The 24,316-nt window shown below is 44.6% G+C and overlaps 1 protein-coding gene across 1 annotated transcript in view; it reads right to left on the bottom strand.

The window, feature by feature from the left end:
- Positions 1-4,252: 4,252 nt before the first annotated feature.
- The window catches only part of LOC140197560 (15-hydroxyprostaglandin dehydrogenase [NAD(+)]-like), an 81,817-nt gene continuing 61,753 nt past the window's right edge, over positions 4,253-24,316 (bottom strand). Inside the window, exons 3-7 of the mRNA XM_072257667.1 lie at positions 23,933-24,039; positions 22,201-22,297; positions 13,746-13,822; positions 11,798-11,961; positions 4,253-4,634 (exon numbers count right to left, since the gene is read on the bottom strand). Of these exons, the coding sequence (XP_072113768.1) occupies positions 4,526-4,634; positions 11,798-11,961; positions 13,746-13,822; positions 22,201-22,297; positions 23,933-24,039 (554 nt within the window). The 3' untranslated portion in view covers positions 4,253-4,525. The remainder of the gene's footprint in view (positions 4,635-11,797; positions 11,962-13,745; positions 13,823-22,200; positions 22,298-23,932; positions 24,040-24,316) is intronic.

The following is a 24,316-nucleotide window of genomic DNA, read 5'->3' on the forward strand; positions in this document are numbered from 1 at the left end:
GCTTCCTCTAAGTTTACTGACAGTCATGCAAGTTCTGGGTGGAGACTCAGGAATACTGTCAAACACAGAGGTAGGATTTTTCATTGCTGTTTCTGTAACAGTTTTGTTTTGTAGCGATGTGCTACACACGGCGCTAGAATAACCACACGGAGTCGGTGAGTTAGAGTTGCGATGAAAGAGATTTATTCAAACTTCGCGGCCCGCTTGAAAGCCTTCCCGTTCCCGCCCTCCCTGGGGCGGGACTGCTGTGGGGAATGCATATTCCCAGACCCTTTCCGCGCACGGGATTTTCCCCCTGCTGGTGAAGATGGCCTGGCGCCCTTTTTGGGGCCGGCCCTCTGCCTGCGCGTGCTGTTGTGAGCCGGTTCGTGTGTGCCAGAAAGTGGGTCGCCACATAACCCCACCCCCCAGAACCGGCGATACCTCCCCCAGTGTCCACAGTCCGGATCGGCCTCTGTTTGGGAGGTTTGCCCCTGCGCCGCGGTGCCTGAGCCCGGACGGGTTGCGCCAAGTCCACCTGGGCCGGTTTGAGTCGGTCCACCGTGAATACCTCCTCTCTCCCCCCAGTGTCCAGCACGAACGTGGACCCGTTGTTCCTGATCACCTTAAACGGCCCCTCGTAGGGCCGCTGTAGCGGTGCCCGGTGTCCGCCCCGTCGTACAAAAAGAAACTTACAGTTCTGCGGGTCTTTGGCTACGCAGGTTGGGCTCTGTCCGTGCTGTGAAGTGGGGATGGGGGCCAGGTTACCGAGCCTCTCCTGCAGTCTGTCCAGGACTGCTGTGGGTTCTTCCTCTTGCCCCCTTGGGGCTGGTATGAACTCTCCTGGGACTACCAGGGGTGTGCCGTACACCAACTCGACCGACGAGGTGTGCAGATCCTCCTTGGGTGCCGTGCGGATTCCGAGCAGGACCCAGGGAAGCTCGTCCACCCAGTTAGGCCCCTCCAGGCGGGCCATGAGAGCCGATTTAAGGTGACGGTGGAAGCGCTCCACTAGTCCGTTGGGCTGTGGGTGGTAGGCGGTTGTGTGGTGTAGCTGTGTTCCTAAAAGGCTGGCCATAGCCGACCACAGGCTGGAGGTGAACTGGGCGCCCCTGTCGGAGGTAATGTGGGTCGGTACCCCAAAGCGTGCTACCCAGGTTGCGATCAGTGCTCGGGCGCAGGATTCGGAGGTGGTGTCGCTGAGCGGGACTGCCTCTGGCCATCTGGTGAACCGGTCTATCATAGTTAGGAGGTACCGCGCTCCTCGTGACACTGGCAGGGTCCCACAATATCCACATGGATGTGGTCGAACCTCCGGCGGGTGGGTTCGAACCGCTGCGGCGGAGCCTTGGTGTGCCGCTGCACCTTGGCCGTTTGGCACTGCATGCACGTTTTGGCCCATTCACTGACCTGCTTACGAAGTCCATGCCACACGAACCTGTTGGCGACCAGCCGGACGGTTGTCCTGATGGAGGGGTGCGCTAAGTTGTGAATGGACTCGAAAACCCACCAGCGCCAGGCTGCTGGGACGACGGGGCGGGGTTGGCCGGTAGCTATGTCACACAGTAGGGTCCTCTCACCTGGGCCTACGGGGAGATCTTGGAGCTGTAAACCGGAGACTGCAGTCCTGTAACTGGGGATCTCAGTGTCTGCCTGCTGTGCCTCTGCCAGCGCTGCATAGTCCACCCCCTGGGACAGGGCCTGTATGGCAGGTCTGGAAAGTGCGTCTGCCACGACGTTGTTCTTTCCAGAGACATGCCGGATGTCCGTCGTGTACTCGGAGATGTAGGACAGATGTCGCTGCTGGCGGGACGACCAGGGGTCGGACACCTTAGTGAACGCAAAGGTAAGCGGTTTGTGGTCTGTGAACGTGGTGAAGGGCCTACCTTCTAAGAAGTACCTGAAATGCCGGATTGCCAGGTATAGTGCCAATAGCTCCCGGTTGAAAGCACTGTATTTGAGTTCGGGTGGTCGTAGGTGTTTGCTGAAGAACGCCAGGGGTTGCCAGCGACCCTCGATGAGTTGTTCCGGCACTCCACCGACCGCTGTGTTGGATGTGTCCACCATGAGGGCAGTAGGAACGTCCGTTCTGGGGTGCACTAGCATCGCGGCGTTTGCCAAGGCTTCTTTGGTTTTAACGAAAGCGGTTGCGGCCTCTTCGTCCCAGGTAATGTCCTTGCCCTTACCCGACATCAGGGTGAACAGGGGGCGCATGGTTCGAGCTGCTGAGGGGAGGAAACGGTGGTAAAAATTCACCATACCCACGAATTCCTGCAGGCCTTTGATTGTGTTGGGTCGGGGGAAGTTGCGGACCGCGTCTACCTTGGCGGGCAGCGGGGTTGCCCCGTCTTTAGTAATCCTGTGGCCCAGGAAGTCGATGGTGTCGAGTCCGAACTGGCATTTGGCTGGATTGATTGTAAGGCCGAATTCACTCAGGCGGGAGTAGAGCTGGCGGAGGTGGGACAGATGCTCCTGCCGACTACTGCTGGCTATGAGGATGTCGTCCAAATAGATGAATGCAAAGTCCAGGTCGCGTCCCACCGCGTCCATTAGCCGCTGGAAAGTCTGTGCGGCATTCTTTAGACCAAACGGCATTCGGAGGAATTCGAAAAGTCCGAACGGGGTGATAAGTGCTGTTTTGGGGATGTCGTCCGGATGTACAGGGATTTGATGGTATCCCCAGACGAGGTCTACCTTGGAAAAGATCCTTGCGCCATGTAGGTTTGCTGCGAAGTCTTGAATGTGCGGCACAGGGTAGCGGTCTGGCGTTGTAGCCTCGTTCAGTCTGCGGAGGTCACCGCATGGTCTCCAGCCCCCCGTTGCCTTGGGCACCATGTGAAGGGGGGAGGCCCATGGGGTGTCGGACCGTCGTATGATCCCTAATTCCTCCATCTTCTTGAACTCCTCCTTCGCCAGTCGGAGCTTGTCTGGGGGAAGCCTTCGAGCACGGGCGTGGAGGGGTGGTCCCTGGGTCGGGATGTGGTGCTGTACTCCGTGTCTGGGCATGGCTGCCGTGAACTGCGGTGTCAGTACTGATGGGAAATCCGCCAGGACCCTGGTGAATTCGTCGTCGGACAGCGTGATGGAGTCCAGGTGTGGGGCTGGCAACTGTGCTTCACCCAGGGAGAAAGTTTGAAAAGTCTTGGCGTGGACTAATCGCTTCCCTTGCAGGTCGACCAGCAGGCTGTGGGCTCGTAGAAAATCTGCCCCCAGGAGTGGTTGGGCCACAGCGGCCAGTGTGAAGTCCCACGTGAACCGGCTGGAGCTGAACTGTAGCCGCACCGTGCGGGTGCCGTAGGTTCGTATTGTGCTGCCATTAGCGGCCCTCAGGGTGGGTCCTGGTTCTCTGTTGCGGGTGTCCTAACTCGTTGGAGGTAAGACGCTGATCTCTGCTCCGGTGTCGACCAAAAAGCGGCGTCCCGACTGCTTGTCCCAGATGTACAGGAGGCTGTCCTGATGGCCAGCCGCCGTAGCCATCAGCAGCGGCTGGCCCTGGCGTTTCCCGGGAATTTGCAGGGCGGTCTGCAGCGGCGGGCCTCTGTGCCCCACCGCTGGTGGTAGAAACACCATTGTTCGTTGGGCTCCTCACTCCCGTCGCTGGGTTTTGTAGGCTCTGCTGCCGGGCCTGGTCTGGTCTGTCGTTGGGCACGCGGCTTGGTGATCTGTGCGATGGGCGCCCCTCTCTCTTTCCTTGCATTCCACAGCAAATCTGCTCGGGCCGCCACCTCCCGGGGGTTGCTGAAATCTGCGTCGGACAGCAGCAGGCATATGTCCTCGGGCAGTTGCTCTAGGAACGCCTGCTCAAACATGAGGCAGGGTTTGTGTCCTTCAGCCAGGGCCAGCATTTCGTTCATTAATGCTGATGGCGGCCTGTCTCCCAAACCATCCAGGTGCATTAAGCGGCGTGCTCGTTCGCGCCGTGAGAGTCTGAAAGTCCTTATGAGCAGGGCTTTGAATGCGTGTATTTGCCGTCCTCCGGGGGCGACCGTATAAACTCCTCAACTTGTGCAGCAGTCTCCTGGTCGAGGGAGCTCAGCATTTAGTAGTAGCGAGTGGACTCCGAGGTTATCTGCCGAATGTGGAATTGTGCTTCTGCTTGTTCGAACCATAATTGGGGTCGCAGCGTCCAGAAGCTTGGCAGTTTTAACGAAACTGCGTGAACAGCTGCAGCGTCGGTCATCTCTGGTCCAAATATCGTTTGGGCCGTCGGGGTCACCAATTGTAGCGGTGTGCTACACACAGCGCTGGAATAACCACACGGAGTCGGTGAATTAAAGTTGCGATGAAAGAGATTTATTCAAATTTCGCGGCCCGCTTTAAAGCTTTCCCGTTCCCGCCCTCCCTGGGTGGGATTGCTGTGGGGAATGTATATTCCCAGACCCTTTCCGCGCACGGGATTTTCCCCCTGCTGGTGAAGATGGCCTGGCGCCCTTTCTGGGGCCGGCCCTCTGCCTGCGCGCGTTGTTGTGAGCCGGTTCGTGGGTCGCCACAGTTTCACTATTCAGGGTTGTTAGCCCTGAGCTGAACTTTCCTGCTGCCTGGAGTTCTAATAATTTTCAAAGTGAATGCCCCTGGATTTTGTAATTTTCATTGCTGCTCCGTTTAAGCTGTCGTCCTCAACCAGTTGTATAAAGCTATCAGCCACGAGAGATGGCCTGTAATACATGATATTGTTAAGAAAGATATTGTTAGCAAAGCCGGACAGTTCATGAAATGACTTTATCATAAAACCTTTGACAAGATATATTAATACGATTATAAACAAAAAGCAGCCATAGTTCGATCACTAAAGTTGAGCCTAATGTTCTCCCAAAGGATTATTCCTGTGATGGAGGACACCTGTACGTGACTTTGTTTAACGTAGGGAGGCTGTTGTGGTCTTTGACAGATTGGCGTCAGGGTCTAGTAGCATGGCATGCCATTGTGATGTGTCATCATTGTAACCCAGATTAATTAAACACAACGTTGTTATGTTAGAAAGTTCTACCTGCAGGAGAATAAAAACAAGATTTACTGATTAAAAAAAAAAGATTTTGTTAAAAACGCCACATGAGGGCTTGGCAGGCTGGACACAGGACGGTCAAGGAGAGAAACGCAGCAATGATCAGAAGCTGAAGGCATGAACTGTTAAGAGTGGAATTAGTAGTGAGTATCTTTACCCTACTAACTTGAAAACCTCAGGGTGAAACCCCTGGAGGAGAGACAATAGTGATAAAAGATTTATTGAAGCTCCAGCTATAACACGCAGCAGCTTTAACGAAAAAATATCAGCAGAGACCAGCGTCCAAAATCCCTACCGTGTAGTCGGGAATCAGTTCTGAAAAATCATACCAAGGATTTGGTCAGGTTTTTGTAGAAGTTTGTGAATTGACTTTCCATGGATGATAAACTATTTCATAGAAACATAGAAGACCTACAGCACAATACAAGCCCTTCAGCCCACAAAGCAGTGCTTACCTTAGAACTGCCGAGGCTTAACCATAGCCCTTAGAACTACCGAGGCTTAACCATAGCCTTCTATTTTTCGAAGCTCCATGTACCCATCCAGGAGTCTCTTAAAAGACCCTATCGTTTCTGCCTCCACCACCGCCACCGGCAGCCCATTCCACGCACTCACCACTCTCTGCGTAAAAAACTTACCTCTGATATCTCCTCTGTACCTACTTCCAAGCACCTTAAAACTGTGCCCTCTCGTGCTAGCCATTTCAGCCCTGGGAAAAAGCCTCTCACTACCTACACGATCAATGCCTCTCATTATCTTGTACACCTCTATCAGGTCACCTCTCATCCTCTGTCGCTCGAAGGATAAAAGACTGAGTTCACTCAACCTATTCTCAGAAGGTATGCTCCACAATCCAAACAAAATCCTTGTAAATCTCCTCTGCACCCTTTCTATAGTTTCCACATCCTTCCTGTAGTGAGGCGACCAGAATTGAGCACAGTACTCCACGTGGGGTCTGACCAGGGTCCTATGTAGTTGCAACATTACCTCTCGGATCTTAAACTCAATCCCATGATTGATGAAGGCCAATGCACCGTATGCCTTCTGAACTACAGAGTTAACCTGTGCAGCAGCTTTGAGTGTCCTATGGACTCAGACCCCAAGATCCCTCTGATACTTCACACTGCCAAGAGTATTGCCATTAATGCTATATTCTGCCATCATATTAGACCTACCAAAATGAACCACCTCACACTTATCTGGGTTGAACATTTGCTTCTTCTCAGTCCAGTTTTGTATCCTATCAATATCCCACTGTAACCTCTGGCAGCCCTCCACACTATCCACAACACTCCCAAACTTTGTGTCATCAGCAAATTTACTAACCCATGCCTCCACTTCCTCATCCAGGTCATTTATAAAAATCACAAAGAGTAGGGGTCCCAGAACAGATCCCTGAGGCACACCACTGGTCACTGGCTTCCATGCAGAATATGACCTGTCTACAACCACTCTTTGCCTTCTGTGAGCACACCAGTTCTGGATCCACAAAGCAATGTCCCCTTGGATCCCATGCCTCCTTACTTTCTCAATAAGCCTCGCTAAAAGCCATATACACTACATCTACGGCTCTACCTTCATCAATGTATTTAGTCACATCCTCAAAAAAGTCAATCAGGCTCGTAAGGCACGACTTGCCCTTGACAAAGCCGTGCTGGCGATTCCTAATCAAATTATGCCTTGCCAAGCGTTCATAAATCCTGCCTCTCAGGATATTCTCCATCAACCTACCAACTACTGAAGTAAGACTCACTGGTCTATAATTTCCAGGGCTATCCCTACTTGCTTTCTTGAATAAGGGAACAACATCTGCAACCCTCCAATCCTTTGGAACCTCTCTCGTCCTCATTGATGATGCAAAGATCATTGCCAGAGGCTCAGCAATCTCCTCCCTCACCTCCCACAGTAGGCTGGGGTACATCCCATCCGGTCCTGGTGACTTATCCAACTTGCCTTGGATTTACAACAGCCTTTGTACACCGCTGTTCCTGTACCCGACCATCCTTTCCCTGTCTCATTGGAACGTACCTATGCAGAACCCCACACAAATATCCCCTGAAGATTTGCGACATTTCTTCCATACGTTTCCCTGAGAATATCTGTTTCCAATTTATGCTTCCAAGTTCCTGCCTGATAGCCTCATATTTCCCCTTACTCCAATTAAACATTTCCCTAACTTGTCTGTTCCTATCCCTCTTCAATGCTATAGTAAAGGAGATAAAATTGTGATCAACGAACCAAGAAACAAGATGGCCAGCCACCCAGGCATGGGAACGGACTATGTAATGACCCAGAGGATTTAATACGGTTGAATGCACAAGTTGTTATCATTCGAAGAATCCAAATTTGTTTTCGGCAAGAACTGATTATTTTTGCGAAGACTTTGTTTAGTTACTGAATGAGATTTACTTTGTTTAAGAGTTGTGTTGTTGGAGAATTGTCGTGAAAGGTGTTAAACTGTGTATATATAATTTTTGAATTTGAATTTAATCTTGTAGATATACTGCCTGGAACTGAAACTGAAGTTAACTATAATAGCAACACACACAAAAAATGCTGGTGAATGCAGCAGACCCAGGTCTCGACCCGAAATGTCGACTGTACCTCTTCCTATAGATGCTGCCTGGCCTGCTGCGTTCACCAGTATTTTTCGTGCGTGTTGCTTGAAATTCCAGCAGCTGCAGATTTCCTCGTGTTTGCGTTTTAAAATTAACTATGATACTTGAGAATAGGAATTATATTTGGTTCCTAACTAATTAGGGCTAAGAGAAAAGAAAAGTTTAGTCTGTTAATTTTTAAGTAGCAAATAACACTAGATCTAATTAGTTAGAGAAATGAGAGTAATAAAGGAATCTCACTGATTCTATTTAAAAAGGAATTTGTTTTGGTGTGATATCTAAAATTTGGAACCTAAACAGAATGTTGCATTTTGAATTGTTCTTGCTCATGTAAATATTTTATACATATTGTTCTTTTCTTATAAAAAAACCTTATCACCAGAAGTGTGTGGTTTCTATTCACTGCCTCCTTCTGATACCTAGATTCTTCTGATGGCCTACTAGCACCCAATATAAATTTGATTTTCTCAAAAGAGTGCGAAAACTAGTCACGCACGATAAGACTGGTGCTACATAGGTGTTGCATTATCTTCTGCCAGCTCCACAGATGAAGTCTTGGTTAGTCTGGAACTTTCCCCTTGGCCTTACTACCATGGGTGACCTGACCAGGAGCTAAAGTCTCGATGGCATTGCTCTTGGGATCTCAGGAACTTGTATGCCTCTCCACCGTGATAAGGTGGTGTCTCTGAGAAGCAACACACAATGGGTGGCAAGAGGGTGACTGGAGATATCTAATACAGCAGATTTTTGTTTTATTTTTGGGACCATTGATATTCTTTGGTTTGCCATGTGCCTATCTAATTTGATTTCTAATTCTGCCAGAGAAAGTGATTGAGATGGGTACAATTACAATATCTAAAAGACATTTAGGAAGTTATATAAGTAGATAAGTATAACCCCCTTGTTTAAGACCATGCTTAATTTTATTAATACAGTTATCCTATTGGGTCTTTTATTTTCTGCAGATGTGTTTCTTTGATTACGATATCCAATCGAGCACTTCATTTTTGCAGTTTAAAATAAAAATACAGTTGACTGATAAGTTAGGGTTGTTGCATTAGCCAATAGGATTAGTCTTGGGAACATTCTAGAAAGTGTGGTAAAAGGAGATCAGGAGACATTTTCTTGAGAGCGTGGGATTGAAGAAGGAGAATGGAAATGGACAATGAACGTTGGAGGAGAACATGGTGAAACGCTCACGGAACCCATTTGGAAGGGCAGATACTGATGTTGGGGAATCCCTATGCAGACAATGGTCTCACGGAGAAAGTGCAGGTATCTTTTAGTTAGCTAGTTACCACATGACATTAAAGAAAATTCGATGTTTTTCCTTTGGATGTCGCATGAATATTTGTTTCCTGGTTTCATGAAGTGAAGTAAACTGGATTGATTACGCTACAATGATCTCCAACAATTACATGAAAAATATAGACTATTATCTATATATATATATATATATATATATATATGATTTTTTCCCTTTATTTTGTATAATATAGTTTAAGAACTTTTGACAATACATTTTAGATCTAAGTTTATACTGGTGTGAGTTAAATTATTGTTTCCTGGCAAATGGTAAATTTGCATTGGTGTGTCAGAGTAACTGCCTTTGTTTCTCTTGGAAGGAACATTCAAACTTTTATGTTTGTGTATATCCAGGTCATGTTAACCCTAGACGAGTTTATTTAATGGGAATGACCTCTTTCATTGTTATTCCCATGCATTGTAGAGTTACTTTGCTGTTAGTTTGTGTTCACAGTAATAGCATTGGGGATATGCATCCAGTACCTTGAGAGGTTTGTGTAAGTAGTCCAAGTATAGAGGAGGCCAGGAATCACTGGCCCTCTTGGACCATGAGTTTATTCTAAGTTAGATACTTTGGTCTAGGACCATAAGAAATAGCAGCAAAATTAGGCAAAATTGATGGAGAATGGACGTGAAAGCACAGAGGAACATCTGGAGAAATTTCTGAAATGCCCGTTCACTGCTGTCGTTACTGTGTGGTCGTGCATCTTTCAGAGGGTAGGCCTCAAAATCCCTGGCTTTGCCTGCTTTTGGCGACCAAGAAGGAGGTCGAATCATTTGGACAGAGATGGCGCTCAGTACTCGGTGTCGGAGAGCTGATCAGAGCTGGAAGTTTTTGGATGACTCAGAGTCGGATTGTGGTTGGCATGGCAGGGAGAGTTTTTCTTCCTTCTCCCGTCTGCGTGAGATGTGGGACACTTGAGAAACTTTGAACTTCACTGTGCTCATGGACTTCTTTATCAAGTTATGGTATTGTTACACTGTTTGTAACTATATGTTATAATCATGTGGTTTTGTCAGTTTTTTCAGTCTTGGTTTGTCCTGTGTTTTGTGATATCACACCAGAGGAAATAATGTATCATTTCTTAATGCATGCATTACTAAATGACAATAAAAGAGGACTGCGTGTCTTCATAATCATCATCATCATCATTCAGCCTATTGAGTCTTCTCCAGCATTCCATCAAGGCTGATGTGTTCCTCAACTCCATTCTCCTGCCTTCTCCCTGTAACCTTTGACAACTTTACTAATCAAGAACCTATCGAACTTTGCTTCAAATATACTCAATGAATTCGACAGTGGATGTGGAGATGTTTGTTTCCTGGGACAGGTTCTTTAATGCAAGGCCGTTTCATGTTGTGAGTAAATGAAGTGAAGTAAACTGGATTGATTACGCTACAATGAGCTCCAACAATTACATGAAAAAATATAGACTATTATTTATATATATACGATACCCATCATCTGGCTGAAGAAATTCCTCCTAATCTCTATTCTAACGTGATGTCCTTGTATTCTGAAACTGTGCCTTTGGGTCTAGACCCTTCCACTATAAGGAAACACCTTCCCCACAACCACTCTGTCTATCCTTTCAATATTTGATGGGTTTCAAACACCTACAAACTACAAACACACACAAAAATGCTGGAGGAACTCCGCAGCATCCATGGAAAAGAGTATGGATGACGTTTTTGGCTAAGACCCTTCATCAGCACTGGAGAAAAAAGGATGAGGAGTCAGATTCAGAATATGGGGAGAGAGGAGGAAGAAACACAAGGTGAAATGGGAGGGGGGCAGTTTGCAGAAGGGTGAATTAAAGAGCTGGGAAGTTAATTGGTGAAAGAAAAGCTGCTGGAAGTGTGATGGAGCCAGGAGTATTCACAGAGCATAGAATAGAACATTTTAACCTATTCCAAGATCAATCTAACGCTCCCTCCTACATAGCCCTCCATTTTTCTTGCATCAATTTTCTAAGGGTCTCTTAAATGTTTCTAACGTATCTACCTCTATCACCACCTCCAGAGTGCATTCTGCCCAGCCAGCACTCTCTATGTAAAACCCTACCTCTGATATCACCCCCATACTTTTCTTCCAATCACCTTGAAATTATACTCTCCCCCCCCACCATATTAGCCATTTCTGTCCTGGGAAAAAGTCTCTGGCTGCCTACGAGATCTATGTCTCTTATCAATTTGTCACCTCTCTATTAAGTCACCTCTCATCCTCCTCACTCCAAAGAGAATAGCCCTAGATTGCTCAACCTATATTCATAAGACATGCCCTCTCGTAGCATCCTGGTAAATCTCTGCACCTTCTCTAAAGACTCCACATCCTTCCTATAATGAGGTGACCAGAGTGAGCACAATGTTCTAAGTGTGGTCATCTTGCAGATCTTAAACTTGATCCCCCAACTAATAAAGGCTAGCACACCATATGCCTTCTTAATCGCCCCATCTATTTGTGCAGCAACTTTGAAGGATCTATGAACATACAGCCCAAGATCCCTTGGTTCCTCCACTCTGCTAATAATCCTGCCGTTAATCCTGTATTCTGACTTCAAGTTCGAAGTTCCAGAATGAATCACTTCACACTTTGGGCAGTACAGCGATTAGCGCAATCATTTTATAGCGCTAGCTGTAAGATTGGGGTTTAATTCCCTCTGCCGTCCGTCAGGAGCTGCGATGTTCTCCCCATGACCACTCAGATTTCTTCTGGATGTTGAGACCGAAACGGATATATTTTGGGACACTGATTGAATCAAGAGATAACCGACATGGGAGCAGGTTTGATCATATCGAATAATGCAGCAAGCTTGAAGGACTTTACAGTCATCTCTAGCCCCTATTTCTCATGTTCTCATGGGAATCAGAAGAACAACAGGTATACACTTACTCCAGTACTCCGGAGACATCCATCAAATGCTTGACTGCATCCTTAAATTGAAAAAATGTTCCAAGGTTTTCCTTGTGGTTTACAGTGTCCAGAATATGCGTATTGACAAAACCTGGGCACAGGGCATTGACACGAATTCCATAATTTCCAAGTGTAGAAGCTTCCTGGAGGAAAGAAAAGTTGGTTATTAGGTCCATGGTCCTTCCCTTTCCCAGAGGCTCTTCGATGTAGTTTGATCAGAGGGAGCAGTTTCATTTGAATTATAGAGAACCTCTTGTATTTATTTTAATTGTTTGTTTACTCAGTCTTAATGAACTTTAGCAAGGGTTGGATTCTGCTGCTCTGTAAGCCTTAACTAATTTTATCCCATCCTAAGCATAAACGATTCTGCATGAATCCTGTTGAAGGGTTTCAGCCCCAAATGTCAATACTTTATTCCTCTTCATAGATGCTGCCTGACCTGCTGAGTTCCTCCAGAATTTTCTGTGTTCCTTTGTCCCACCCCGACGGGCTCAGACCGAAGTCAGAGTGTAGGATAATAGCCAATTATGAACGGGATGTCAGTGAGTTTTCACATTGACTACTCCAGCAACAGCATCTGGGAAAGTCAGGGCATAACTCCTGGTGTGGGCCTACAAGCTTCTGACTCAGGGGTCAGAATCTGAATCAGATTTATTGCCACTGACATATGTCGCCAAATTTATTGTTTTGTGGGATAGATCCTCCAAGGTGCTGATACCCAGCAAGCAACATGTTATATCTTAGCTAGTGTCAGACATATCTTCTGAGTGTGCTCGTATTTTTGATCTTGAATGGCATAAATTTAATCATTGATCCTTGCTGATATTTCTTCACATTAAGAATTTCTTCCTGAATTCTCAATTCAAATTATTTAAATTTGCCCTTTGAATATTTTTTTCAAACCTAATTCATTTATCTGCCTTTGATGTGTAGTCTAACCACATTTACCCCCCACCTTGCATCTACCACATGGAATTATTATGGGAGTGAGGAAGCATGCAAAACAGTCCTGATGGATTTCAGGAAAAACTAGAGAACTCTGAGGAAACAAATTCAGAAATTTGAGATGCAAATGGCCCAAGAAGTCCTTGTGCAGGATTCCCTAAAGGTTGAGTTGGTAGTAAGAAAGACGAATGCAGTGTGCCATTTATTTTGAGAGGATTAGATATAAAAGTAAGAATGTAATGCTGAGGTTTTATAAGGCATTGGACAGACCACATTTGGAGTACTTTGAGCAGTTTTGGCCCCCGTATCTAAGAAATGATGTGCTGGCATTTGAGAGGGTTCCAGGGGAGGTTCATGAGAATGATCCTGGGAATGAAAATGTTAATGTCTGAGGAACACTTAATAGCTCTGGGCATGTACTTGCTGGAGATTAGAAAAAATGAGGGAGGATTTCAGTGAAACCTACTGAATAGTGAAAGGTCTAGACTGAACAGATGTGGAGGGAATATTTCCAATAGTGGGAGAGTCTAGGACCAGAGAGCACAGACTCAGAATAGGACGTCCCTTCTTTCTTTAGCTAGAGGATGCTGAATTCAGTATGTGGAATTCATTGCCACAGATGGCTGTGGAGGCCATGTCTTTGGGTGTATTTAAACTGGAGGTTGATAGGTTCTTGATGAGTTAGGGCATTAATAGTTCCAGGGAAAAGGTAGAAGAATGGGGTTGAAAGGGAAAGAAAATCAGCCATAGTTGAATGGCAGGCAGACCCAATGGGTCAATTCTTCTAATTCTACTCTTATGTGTTAAAGTCTATGGAACCAGAATAAGCACTGCTATGAAGAGGTAGTCTGAATGACACCATCCGATTGATGGTTCTCTATATTCATTACTTCTGTAATAAAAGTAGCTCTAGCACCTATTTAGGAAACCACGGCCAACCTGGTCGTTTGGGGCAATCGCCATCATAGCTGACAATACTCACGGCGAGGGATCTCGTGAAGCCTAGCACCCCGTGCTTTGAGGCTGTGTACACCGGAGCATGGGCAGCTGGTAGGAAACCTGAATGTCAGAGGAAATACACAATAAGGTTTCTCAAAAATGTAAGGTTATGGATTGAATGTGCACAGACCTTTGCTGAACTGATCCTTGTAGCTAATGGGCATACTGTGGGGAATGGCACGAAGCAACCCACAAGGAGCAGAGAGTAGACACTTCTTTGCTCAAGTACAACGTGCACATTGTTCCCCAACACTACTGCCCGCATTGACTGCATTCCTTGGGTAGACTTTCACATACATATGTCAGTAGTTCTTGAATATTTTCAATAGATATCAAGATAAACAAAATATTTATTTTTCTGAGTGGCAGGAAAAATATTTTCATATTGTTATCTACACCAACACCAAGATGGTCATCTCCAGAATGACAAACATCCCACAACGTGTGATCAAGATCGGAAATACAAACATCAAACCAGTCAACACATTCAGATATCTTGGCAGCCTAATAATAAGCGATGGCAGGTGTGACACAGATATCAAATACAGAATAGCAATAGTGAAAGAAGCTTTCCAAAAATTGAAGACCATATTAACAGACAGAAAGATGAGCATGTACACTAAAAACAGAATACTGCAGTGCTACATTTATTCTATCCTGACTTATGGAAGTGAATGCAATGGAAAAGAGACTAGAAGCAGCTGAATTATGGTTCTACAGGAGAATGTTAAAAATATCATGGACCACACACACATCGAATGAAGAAGTTCTCAGAAGAGCCCAAGCAGTTAGATCACTCATACCAACAATAAGAGATAGACAACTCAGATTCCTAGGACACATCATGCAGAAAGATGAACTAGAAAAACTCATCCTCTCTGGAAAGATTGAGGGGAGCAAACCTAGAAGAAGACCTTGGCTTATGTACATCAAAAACCTAGCCAGGTGGCTACACATCGAGGAAATGGAAGTCATCCAAAGAACAAGGGATAGATCTATATGGAAAACTATGGTCACCAACGTCCGCATCGGATATGGTACCTAGGTGGACAGATTGTTATCTACAGGGTGAGTTCACTTGCCTGCCAACTTTTCACAGGCAGGTTGAATAAACAGTGGTCTTTCAACACAAAGCACATGGGAAAATTCCACCTCATTATAGGACATGACACGAGCTCCAAGAGTTACCTCTGGGAACTGTGGTCTTCCTATGTGGCTGTGGCACACAACTCAGCTAATTAAAAGTAAAATAACATGCAGCGATAAATATTTCAGAAGATTAAAATAGATTAGCTTTATTTGTCACATGTACATTAAAATATTGAAACATACTGTGAAATGTGTCATTTCTGTCAAATCAAATCCTTGAGATTTGTGCTAGGCACCCTGCAAATGTCGCTAGCATTTATGTGGTTGGTTTTGTCTTTAAGAAAATAATGGCATGAAAACTTTGCCACAGCTGTTATACTGTACTGTGCAAAAGTCTTAGGCACCCTAGCTATATATATGTACCTCAGACTTTCTTCTTTCTTTTCTGTACATTTGATTCTGTCTCTAGTTTCACTCAGAGTTGTGTATTTGCTCCCACACTGGTTTTCTGCATGTCACACCTGGACTTCCTGTAGGATTGTGGATCATCAGTCTGGAATGCCACTGACCTAGCCCTCAGTAGATTGCAAAACTTCTGGTTCTTCCAGGCCTTCTGGTTTGGGAAAACTCCATACATTCTCACTCATCCATAAGGTTCTTGACGAAGTCAGTGACGGCTGTGACATATTCATACAGATTGTAAGATGAATCCCAGCCTAGATCCTTTAAATCAAATTAATTTTTCAATGAGGTAACCAGGTGGGCAGATATCCTAGATGTCTCACCTTCAGTTTGATTGGGCACAGCAGTGATTTAAAGAAGTGCCTTTCTCACTTGCAACAGAATTGGAGAGTTCTGATGAAAGGTTAGTATTAACTCTGTTTCTCTCACTACAGATGCTGTCTGGCCTGCAAAGTATTTACGGCATTCTCTTTTATTTCAGATGTTCAATAATTTTAGTGTTTTGTATATGAAAGTTTCACAGAGATTTTGCTTTCTCCTTTGCTTGGTCTGTTTCATTTCTTTCAGTGGCAGACTTTCGTCACCCTCTCTTCACCGGCACCAGCTTCTTTCGCAGTGTTCCATCTTTCTTGGTCTTAAAGCCAAAGTCAAAGTAAATTTATTATCAAAGCATTTATATGTCACCATATACTACCCTGGGATTCATTTTCCTGCAGGCAATGACAGAAAAATAAAGAATTACGATAGAATTCATGAAAAACTGTAAGTAAACTAGAACTAGAGAAACCATTCAAGGAGACTATCACTGTATGACCTAATGAGGCAATCTCTATGCTCCAGGACTTTTCTGAAAAGACTAACTAGTAGATGTTCAAGGGGCTGCCACAAATGGAACAGATGCAATCCTGATGATTATTCCTTATTTGTCATTAGCTGCATCAGTAAGTGTGTAGATGATGTTGGTACCTAAAGAACGGTCGTCTCAGAGCCCAACCAGAAGCCATAGGACCATAAGACATAGGAGCAGAATTAGGCCATTTGGCCCATTGAGTCTGCTCTGCCATTCAATCATGGCTGATCCTTTCTTCCTCTCCTCAATCCCATTTCATGTCCTACTCCCCGTAACCTTTGATATTGTGTCCAATCAGGAACCTATCAATCTCTGCCTTAAATACACCCAATGATCTGGCTTCCACTGCTGTCTGTGGAAACAAATTCCACAAATTCACCGACCTCTAGCAAAAGAAAATTCTCTGCATCTCTGTTTTAAATGGATACTGCTCTATTCTGAGGCTGTGCCCTCTTGTCCTAGACTGCCAAACCATGGGAAACATCCTTTCCACATCTACTCTGACTAGGACTTTCAACGTTCAAAAGGTTTCAATGAGATCCCCCCACCCCCCAACCCTTCTGAATTCCAGCAAGTACAGACTCAGAGCTATCAAACATTCCTTGTATGATGACCCTTTCATTCCCGGAATCATCCTTGTGAACCTCCTCCAGACCCCCTCCAATGCCAGCATATCTTTTCTAAGATGAGGAGCCCAAAACTGTTCACAGTACTCAAGGTGAGGCCTCATCAGTGCCTGATAGAGCCTCAGCATCACATCCTTGCTCTTGTGTTCTAGACTTCTTAAAATGAATGCTAACATGGCATTTGCCTTCCTCACCACCAACTCAACCTGCAAGTTAAGTTTAAGGACTTCTGCACAAGGACTCCCAGGTCCCTTTGCATTGCAGATTTTTGGATTTTCCCCCCATTTAGAAAATAGTCTGTGCATTTATTTCTACTACCAAAGCACATGACCATGTATATCGTATTTCATTTGCCATTTTCTTGCCCATTCTCCTAATCTGTCTGAACGCAGAAGTGTGTTCCCTATTAAAAGCCCGGGACACTGCCTTCAAGTCTGGTGACAGAACAACTCTCAGAGCAGCCAGGAGAGACCTCATCTTCGGCATCAAGAGAGCAAAGGCTGCCTACGCACAAAAAATTCAGGAACGCTTGTTTGATAACGATCCCCAGCGTATGAGGCTCACTATTAAGGGTATTACTGACTATGCAGGGAAAAAGAGCATCAACTTTACCAGCAAGGCTGCCCTCCCTGATGCTCTAAACAGCTACTATACATGCTTCTATTCTTGTAACAAAATGCCGGCCACAAAAGCAACTTCCTTCCCAGGTGAGCAGCCACTACTGTAACAGCAGTAGACATAAGAAGGATTCTGTGAAGTCAAATCCTGTAAGGCAGCTGAGCCAGAAAATATCCTAGGCCAAGTACTCAGAGTGTGCACACCAGCTCACTGACCACATCCAGGCAGCTGTCCCCACATGCTTCAAATCAGCCACCATCATCCCTGTATGAAAGAGCTCTCCACCTTCAGGGCTAAGTGAACTACTGCCCAATGGCACTGACGCCAATCATCATGAAGTGCTGGTAATGGCACATTATCACAGACTCCATTCTTGCCATTTTGGACACTGACCAATACGCTTATCGACAGAACCGCTCTGTGACAGATGTCACAGCATCTGTCATGCACCTGGCCCTGATACACCTAGAAAACGAGGACACATGTCAGAATGCCATTTCTGGATTTCAGTTTTGCTTTCAACTCTATTGTCCCACAGATGCTGGCACGACAGTGGTGGGGCTTATCACCAATGAAGAGGTGGCCTACAGGGAGGAGCTGGGAGAGCTCAAGGCCTGGTGCAAGGCAATAGCCTTTTTTTAACGTCAACAAGATGGTTATCAACTTAAGGAGAACTCGCACCACTGACACCCCATTTTACATCGATGGCACAGCAGTGGAAACTGCGATCAGTTTCAGACTCCTGGGAGTGCACATCACACGCAATCGCTCATGGTCCCAGAACACATCCTACAAAGTCAAGAAAGCTCATCGATGTCTCTACTTTCTGAGGAGGCTGAAGAGAGCTGGACTTTGCACATCCATGCTCACCTCATTCTACAGATGCGCAGAAAAGAAAAACCGGACAAGCTGCATCACTGCTTAACATGGAAACTGCACAGTGGCAGATAGGAAGGCTCTACAGCGGGTAGTCAAAACTGCTCAATACATCACTGGCATCCCAGCCCATTCACCGTCAAGGACATATAAGATATAGGAGTCGAATTAGGCCATCGAGTCTGTTCCACTGTTTAATCATAGCTGATCCCTTTTTCTCCTCTTCAGCCCCACTCACCAACAAACTCCCCTCCAAACCTAGGTCCTTCTGCAGCCTACTTGTATCTTCAGCACTACTTGACCTTCCACCAGTCTTAATATCATCTGCAAACATGACAATTCAAACCCTCCCCTCTATCCCATCATCTAAGTCATTTATATACAACATAAAAAGAAGTGGTCCCAACACCAGCCCCTGCGGAACACCACTAGTCACTTGTAGTCAATCAGAAAAGGATCCTTTTATTCCTACTCACTGCCTCCTACCAATCAACCAATGCTCTAACTAACCACGACAATAACTTTTCTGTAATCCCATGGGCTCTTAACTTGGTAAGCAGCCTCATGTGTAGCACCTTGTCAAAGGCCTTCTCAATGTCCAAATATACAATTTCCACTGCATCTCCTTTATCTGTCCCACTCGTAATCTCATCAAAAAATTCCAACAGGTTCATCCGGTAAGATTTTCCCTTAAGGAAACCATGCTGACTTTGTCCTATCTTGTCCTTTGTCACCAAGTACTGTATAACCTCATCCTTGACAATTGACCCCAACTCATCCAAACCAATGAGGTCAGGCTATCTGGTCTATAATTTCCTTTCTGCTGCTTTCTCCTTTCTTGAAGAGTGGAGTAATATTTGCAATTTTCCAGTCCCTGACACCATACCAGAGTCCAATGATTTTTGAAATATCTTTACTAATGCCTCTACAATCTCTACCAGTACCTCTTTCAGAACCCTAGAGTGCAGTTCATCTGGTCTGGGTGACTTATGTACCTTTAGGTCTTTCAGCTTTTTGAGCACCTTCTCCTTTGTAATAATAACTGCACTCATTTCTCTTTCCTCACACCCTTCTACACCTGGCGCACTGCTAGTGTCTTCCACAGTGAAGACTGATGAAAATCAAAAACAAGAGAAAATCTGCAGATGCTGGAAATCCAAAGCAATACACACAAAATGCTGGAGGAACTCAGCAGGCCAGGCAGTATCTTTGGAAAAAAGTACAGCTGATGTCTCGGCCTGAAGTGTTAATTGTACTCTTTTCCACAGATGCTGTTTGGCCTGCTGAGTTCCTCCAGTATTTTGTGACTGATGCTAAAAACTTATTTAGTTCACCTGCCACCTCCTTGTCCCCTGTTATTATTTCTCCGGCTTCATTTTCTAGTGGTTCTATTTCCAATCTCATCTCTCTTTTATTTTTTGCATACTTGAAGAAGCTTTTACTATCCACTTTGATATTTTTCACTAGATTGATTTCATATTTCCTCTTTTTCTTCCTAATGATTCTTTTAGTTGTTCATATGTTTTAAAAGCTTCCCAATCCTCTGTCTTACCACTAATTTTTGCATTGTTGTATGTCCTCTCTTTTGCTTTTACATTAGCTTTGACTTTCCTTGTCAGAGATGGTTGTAATATTTTGCCATCTGAGTATTTCTTTGTTTTTGGAATACATCCATCCTGCATCTTCCTCATTTTTCCCAGAAGATCATATCATTGCTGCTATGCCGTAATCTCCTTTCAAGTTACTTTGGCCAACTCTTCTCTCATAGCACTGTAATTTCCTTTACTCCACTGAAACACTGCTACGTCAGAATTTACTTCCTCCCTTTCAAATTTAAAGTTGAACTCAATAATATTGTGATCACTACCTCCATATATACAGAAAGGTGCCAGAAAATGGCCAGTAACTTCAGGAAGGATCCCACCCACCCTGTTCATGGACAGTTTGTTCCACTCCCATAAGGGAAGAGACTATATAGCATTCGTGTCAGGACCACCAGACTCAAAAACAACCACAAGAGGTTCTGCAGATGCTGTAAATTCAAATTAACACACCCAAAATGCGAGAGGAACACAGTAGGTCAGGTAGCATCTATGGAAATGAATAAACAGTTGATGTTTCAGGCCAAGACCCTTCTTCAGGACCGGAAAGGAAGGCAGAAATGACAGAATAAAAAAGTAGTGGAAGGGGAAGGAGGATAGCTACAAGTTGATAGGTGAAGTCAGGTAGGTAGGAACTCAAAACAGTTACTCTCCCCAAGCAGTCAGGCTGATCAACACTTCCACCAAGTAACATCACCATTACTTTATTATTTCTTGTCATTTTACGTGCAGCCTGGTGTCACTTTATGGACATACTATCAATCTATGTATATAACCTATCTTATATATTTATATTTATTGTGTTCTTTATCTTTTGTGTTGCATTGGTTCTGGAGTAACAATTATTTTGTCCTCCTTTACACTTGTGTATAGGATGACATTAGACAATCTTGAACACGAGGAATCTCCCCCTCCCCCTCCCACTTTCAAATCTCTGACTAGCCCTTCCTTCAGTTAGACCTGATGAAGGGTCTCGGCCCGAAACGTTGACTGTACCTCTTCCTAGAGATGCTGCCTGGCCTGCTGTGTTACCCAACGCAGACTGGGAGACCGCTTTGCTGAACACCTATGCTCTGTCTGCCAGAGAAAGCAGGATCTCCCAGTGGCCACACATTTTAATTCCACATCCCATTCCCATTCTGATATGTCTATCCACGGCCTCCTCTACTGTAAAGATGATATTCTGTCTGGGTAGCCTCCAACCTGATGGCATAAACATTGACTTCTCTAACTTCCGCTAATGCCCCACCTCCCCCTCGTACCCCATCCGTTATTTATTTATATACACACATTCTTTCTCTCTCTCTCTCCTTTTTCTCCCTCTGTCCCTCTGACTATACCCCTTGCCCATCTTCTGGGTTTTTCCCCCCTACCCCTTTTCCTTCTCCCTGGGCCTCCTGTCCCATGATCCTCTCATATCCCTTTTGCCAATCACCTGTCCAGCTCTTGGCTCCATCCCTCTGCCTCCTGTCTTCTCCTATCATTTCGGATCTCCCCCTCCCCCTCCCACTTTCAAATCTCTTACTAGCTCTTCCTTCAGTTAGTCCTGACGAAGGGTCTCGGCCTGAAACGTTGACTGTACCTCTTCCTAGAGATGCTGCCTGGTCTGCTGCGTTCATCAGCAACCTTGATGTGTGTTGCTTAAACAATCTTGAATCTTGAATAACCAAAGACTGACAAACAATTAATGTGTAAAGGAAGACAAATTGAGCAAATAAAAATAAACACTCTGGAGAACATGAGTTGCAGAGTCATTGAAAGTAAGTCTGTCGGTTGTGGAATCAGTTCAGTGTTGAGGTGGGTGAAATTAACCACGCTGGTTCAGGAGCCTGGTTGTTGAAGGGTAAGAACTGTTTCTGAATCTAGTGGTGTGAGAGCTAAGGCTCTTGTACTTCCTGCCCAATGTCTGCCTTATCAAAGACATTCCCCTTTCCCCCCTCCGCCACTAGTTCCTCCCCCTCGCAACCTCCTCCTGTAAGGCTTTAAGGCATTTGATTCCTAACTTCCACTAGCTCAGACAAAATGAAACACTAACTCCATTTCCCTCCCCACAGAATTGTCTGACATGCTGAGGAATAAACAGTTGATATTTTGGGCCAAGACTCTTCATCAGGAATGAAAAGTCTCTACCCAAAATGTCAAGTGCTTATTCATCTCCAGAGATGCTACCTGATCTGCTTGACCTCCTCCAGCGTTTTGTGTGTGTCTTCTCTGCTTTTTGCACAGAACTGATACTGTTTTAATTTTCCCTTCATGGAAGATGGTAATTATTTACATTTTAAGCATTTACATATCTGTAAAACTTCCACATCTTACTTGACATGGAGGCCACATTCACAATGCAACCGCCCTTCCCTCCGTGATCACACCTCATGTGTTCCAAAGCCAGATAACTTGCTTGTATCAATGCCACCTGCATGAAAGAGTAGGCATAATTAGAAGAAAATCAGTTGAAGCTAAAATCAATCAAAATGAGTTAGAGACAGATAATTGAGTTGGGGTGGCAGAGAGGAGCCATCAGTAGAGCTACTGCCTCACAGCACTGGAGACCGGGGCTCAGTCCTGACCTCCACTGCTGTCTGTGTGGAGTTTGCCCTCAACCTGCTCCATCACTGAAGTGTTCCCATGACCAATGGACTCACTTTCAAGGATTATTCACCTCATGTTCTTGATACTTTCTTTCTTATTTATCTATCTATCTATCTATCTATTTATTTATTTATTTATTTATTTATTCCTTATTTTTATATTTGTACAGTTTTTTTGTCTTTTGGACACCGGTTGAATGCTCAAGCTGGACAGTCTTCCATTGATTCTGTTATTGTTATTGTTATAGAGTTATTAAGTATATCTGCAAGAAAATAAATCTCAGGGTTGTATATGATGATGTATATGTACTTTGATAATAAAATTTACTTTGCACATAAAATGAAATTAAAAACATTGCATTCAATACTCTACTATCAATAAATTTTAAAACAAGCAGTTGATAGTGAATAGACTAACCGTTTAATGAACGTGATCAGTTGCTCCACTGACTTTAATAGGAGAGTGTTTACTTTGAGCTTGGATTTACTTTGAACATTTTCTATGACTGTATTGGTTTCTAGTTTTATACATCCCAAAGATGACAGGGGTTGCTATGTAAATTGGATAGTGTAATTTGCCTCCAAATGCTCCCTATGAGTGGTCGAACCTGGTGGGAGCTGATGATGGAATGTTCAAGGTTCAAAGTACATATATGTCACCATGTACAACTCTGAGTTTGTATGGCAACAATAAAATAGACTAGGTTAGATTTAGTGTAAAAATGGGTGATCAGTGGTTGTCATGGACTCAGACCAAGGGGGTTATTTCCATCCAATATCTCTCTTTGACTTGATTTGGCCTATTATCTCCATGTTTGGCTTGGTGCCAAAGTTTGCTTGATGACACCCTTGTTGAGCTGTTTGGGATTGTTACGATATTCAAGGTACTGAAAATGCAAAAGCTGGTGAGGTATTCTTTAAAGGCGATCAGGCGTTCGTATTGAATGTTTACCTTCAGCTGTTGATGTGTCATTTTATCAATCAGATTGTGCATCCCACTGTTATTCTTTAGTAAGCTCTGAACCACCCACGGTATTTTATCACAGTGTCATGTACAATCTCTCTGCAGATGGAGATTTTGGGCAGACGAACTCATGGATCCTGTTGACCTCCAATGGAGAAGAAATATCTGGGAAGTTATTGAGCACCTTGGATTTCTGCGAAGGGAGCTTGTGGAAACTGTGCACTAATAGTGAAAGGAACACAATATCCTCAGTTATCCACTCTGCTGGCCTGTTAAGCATCACCTGCTGAACCTGTGCAGAGCCTCCAGATCCTAATCAGGCCTATTTAACCATCTCAGAGCCCATAGTGAAGAGACATAGGGAAAGTGGTGTGGAAATAAGAAACCACCAAGGTTAAAGATATAAATGATCCATTCTTTTATCTGTTAAGAAATTACTTCTGAATTATCAGGGCAGGCTTGATGAGTAAGTGGTATTTCATTGCATGGTACTTACCAGATTGACAGAAATAGTTTTTTCCCAAGCATTTTCATTATTTATTCCTGCATTATTGCACAGTATATCTAGTTTTCCAAACTTCTCCAGGGTTTTATTAAAAAGATCTAGAAGATATGATGTAAGAATTTTTAATTAATTGATCTGATTGAGAGAATACATTATACCTGTAGCATTCTGCTTTAAATAGGCAATTAAATGAGCTACAGTAGAACGAGGGAAAATTAAGATCAAAGATGAAGGATCAATTTTATTCATGCACATTTACGAGTATTAGGAATTTGCTGTGGTGCTATATATTGGCGTGACATGCAACATAAAACAATATTCAACAATTCCAGAGAAAGAGGTTAAAATACAGAGATGGAATAAAATATGTATAAA

Source organism: Mobula birostris, chromosome 5, assembly GCF_030028105.1.
Source record: "Mobula birostris isolate sMobBir1 chromosome 5, sMobBir1.hap1, whole genome shotgun sequence".
NCBI classification, from domain to species: Eukaryota; Metazoa; Chordata; class Chondrichthyes; order Myliobatiformes; family Myliobatidae; genus Mobula; species Mobula birostris.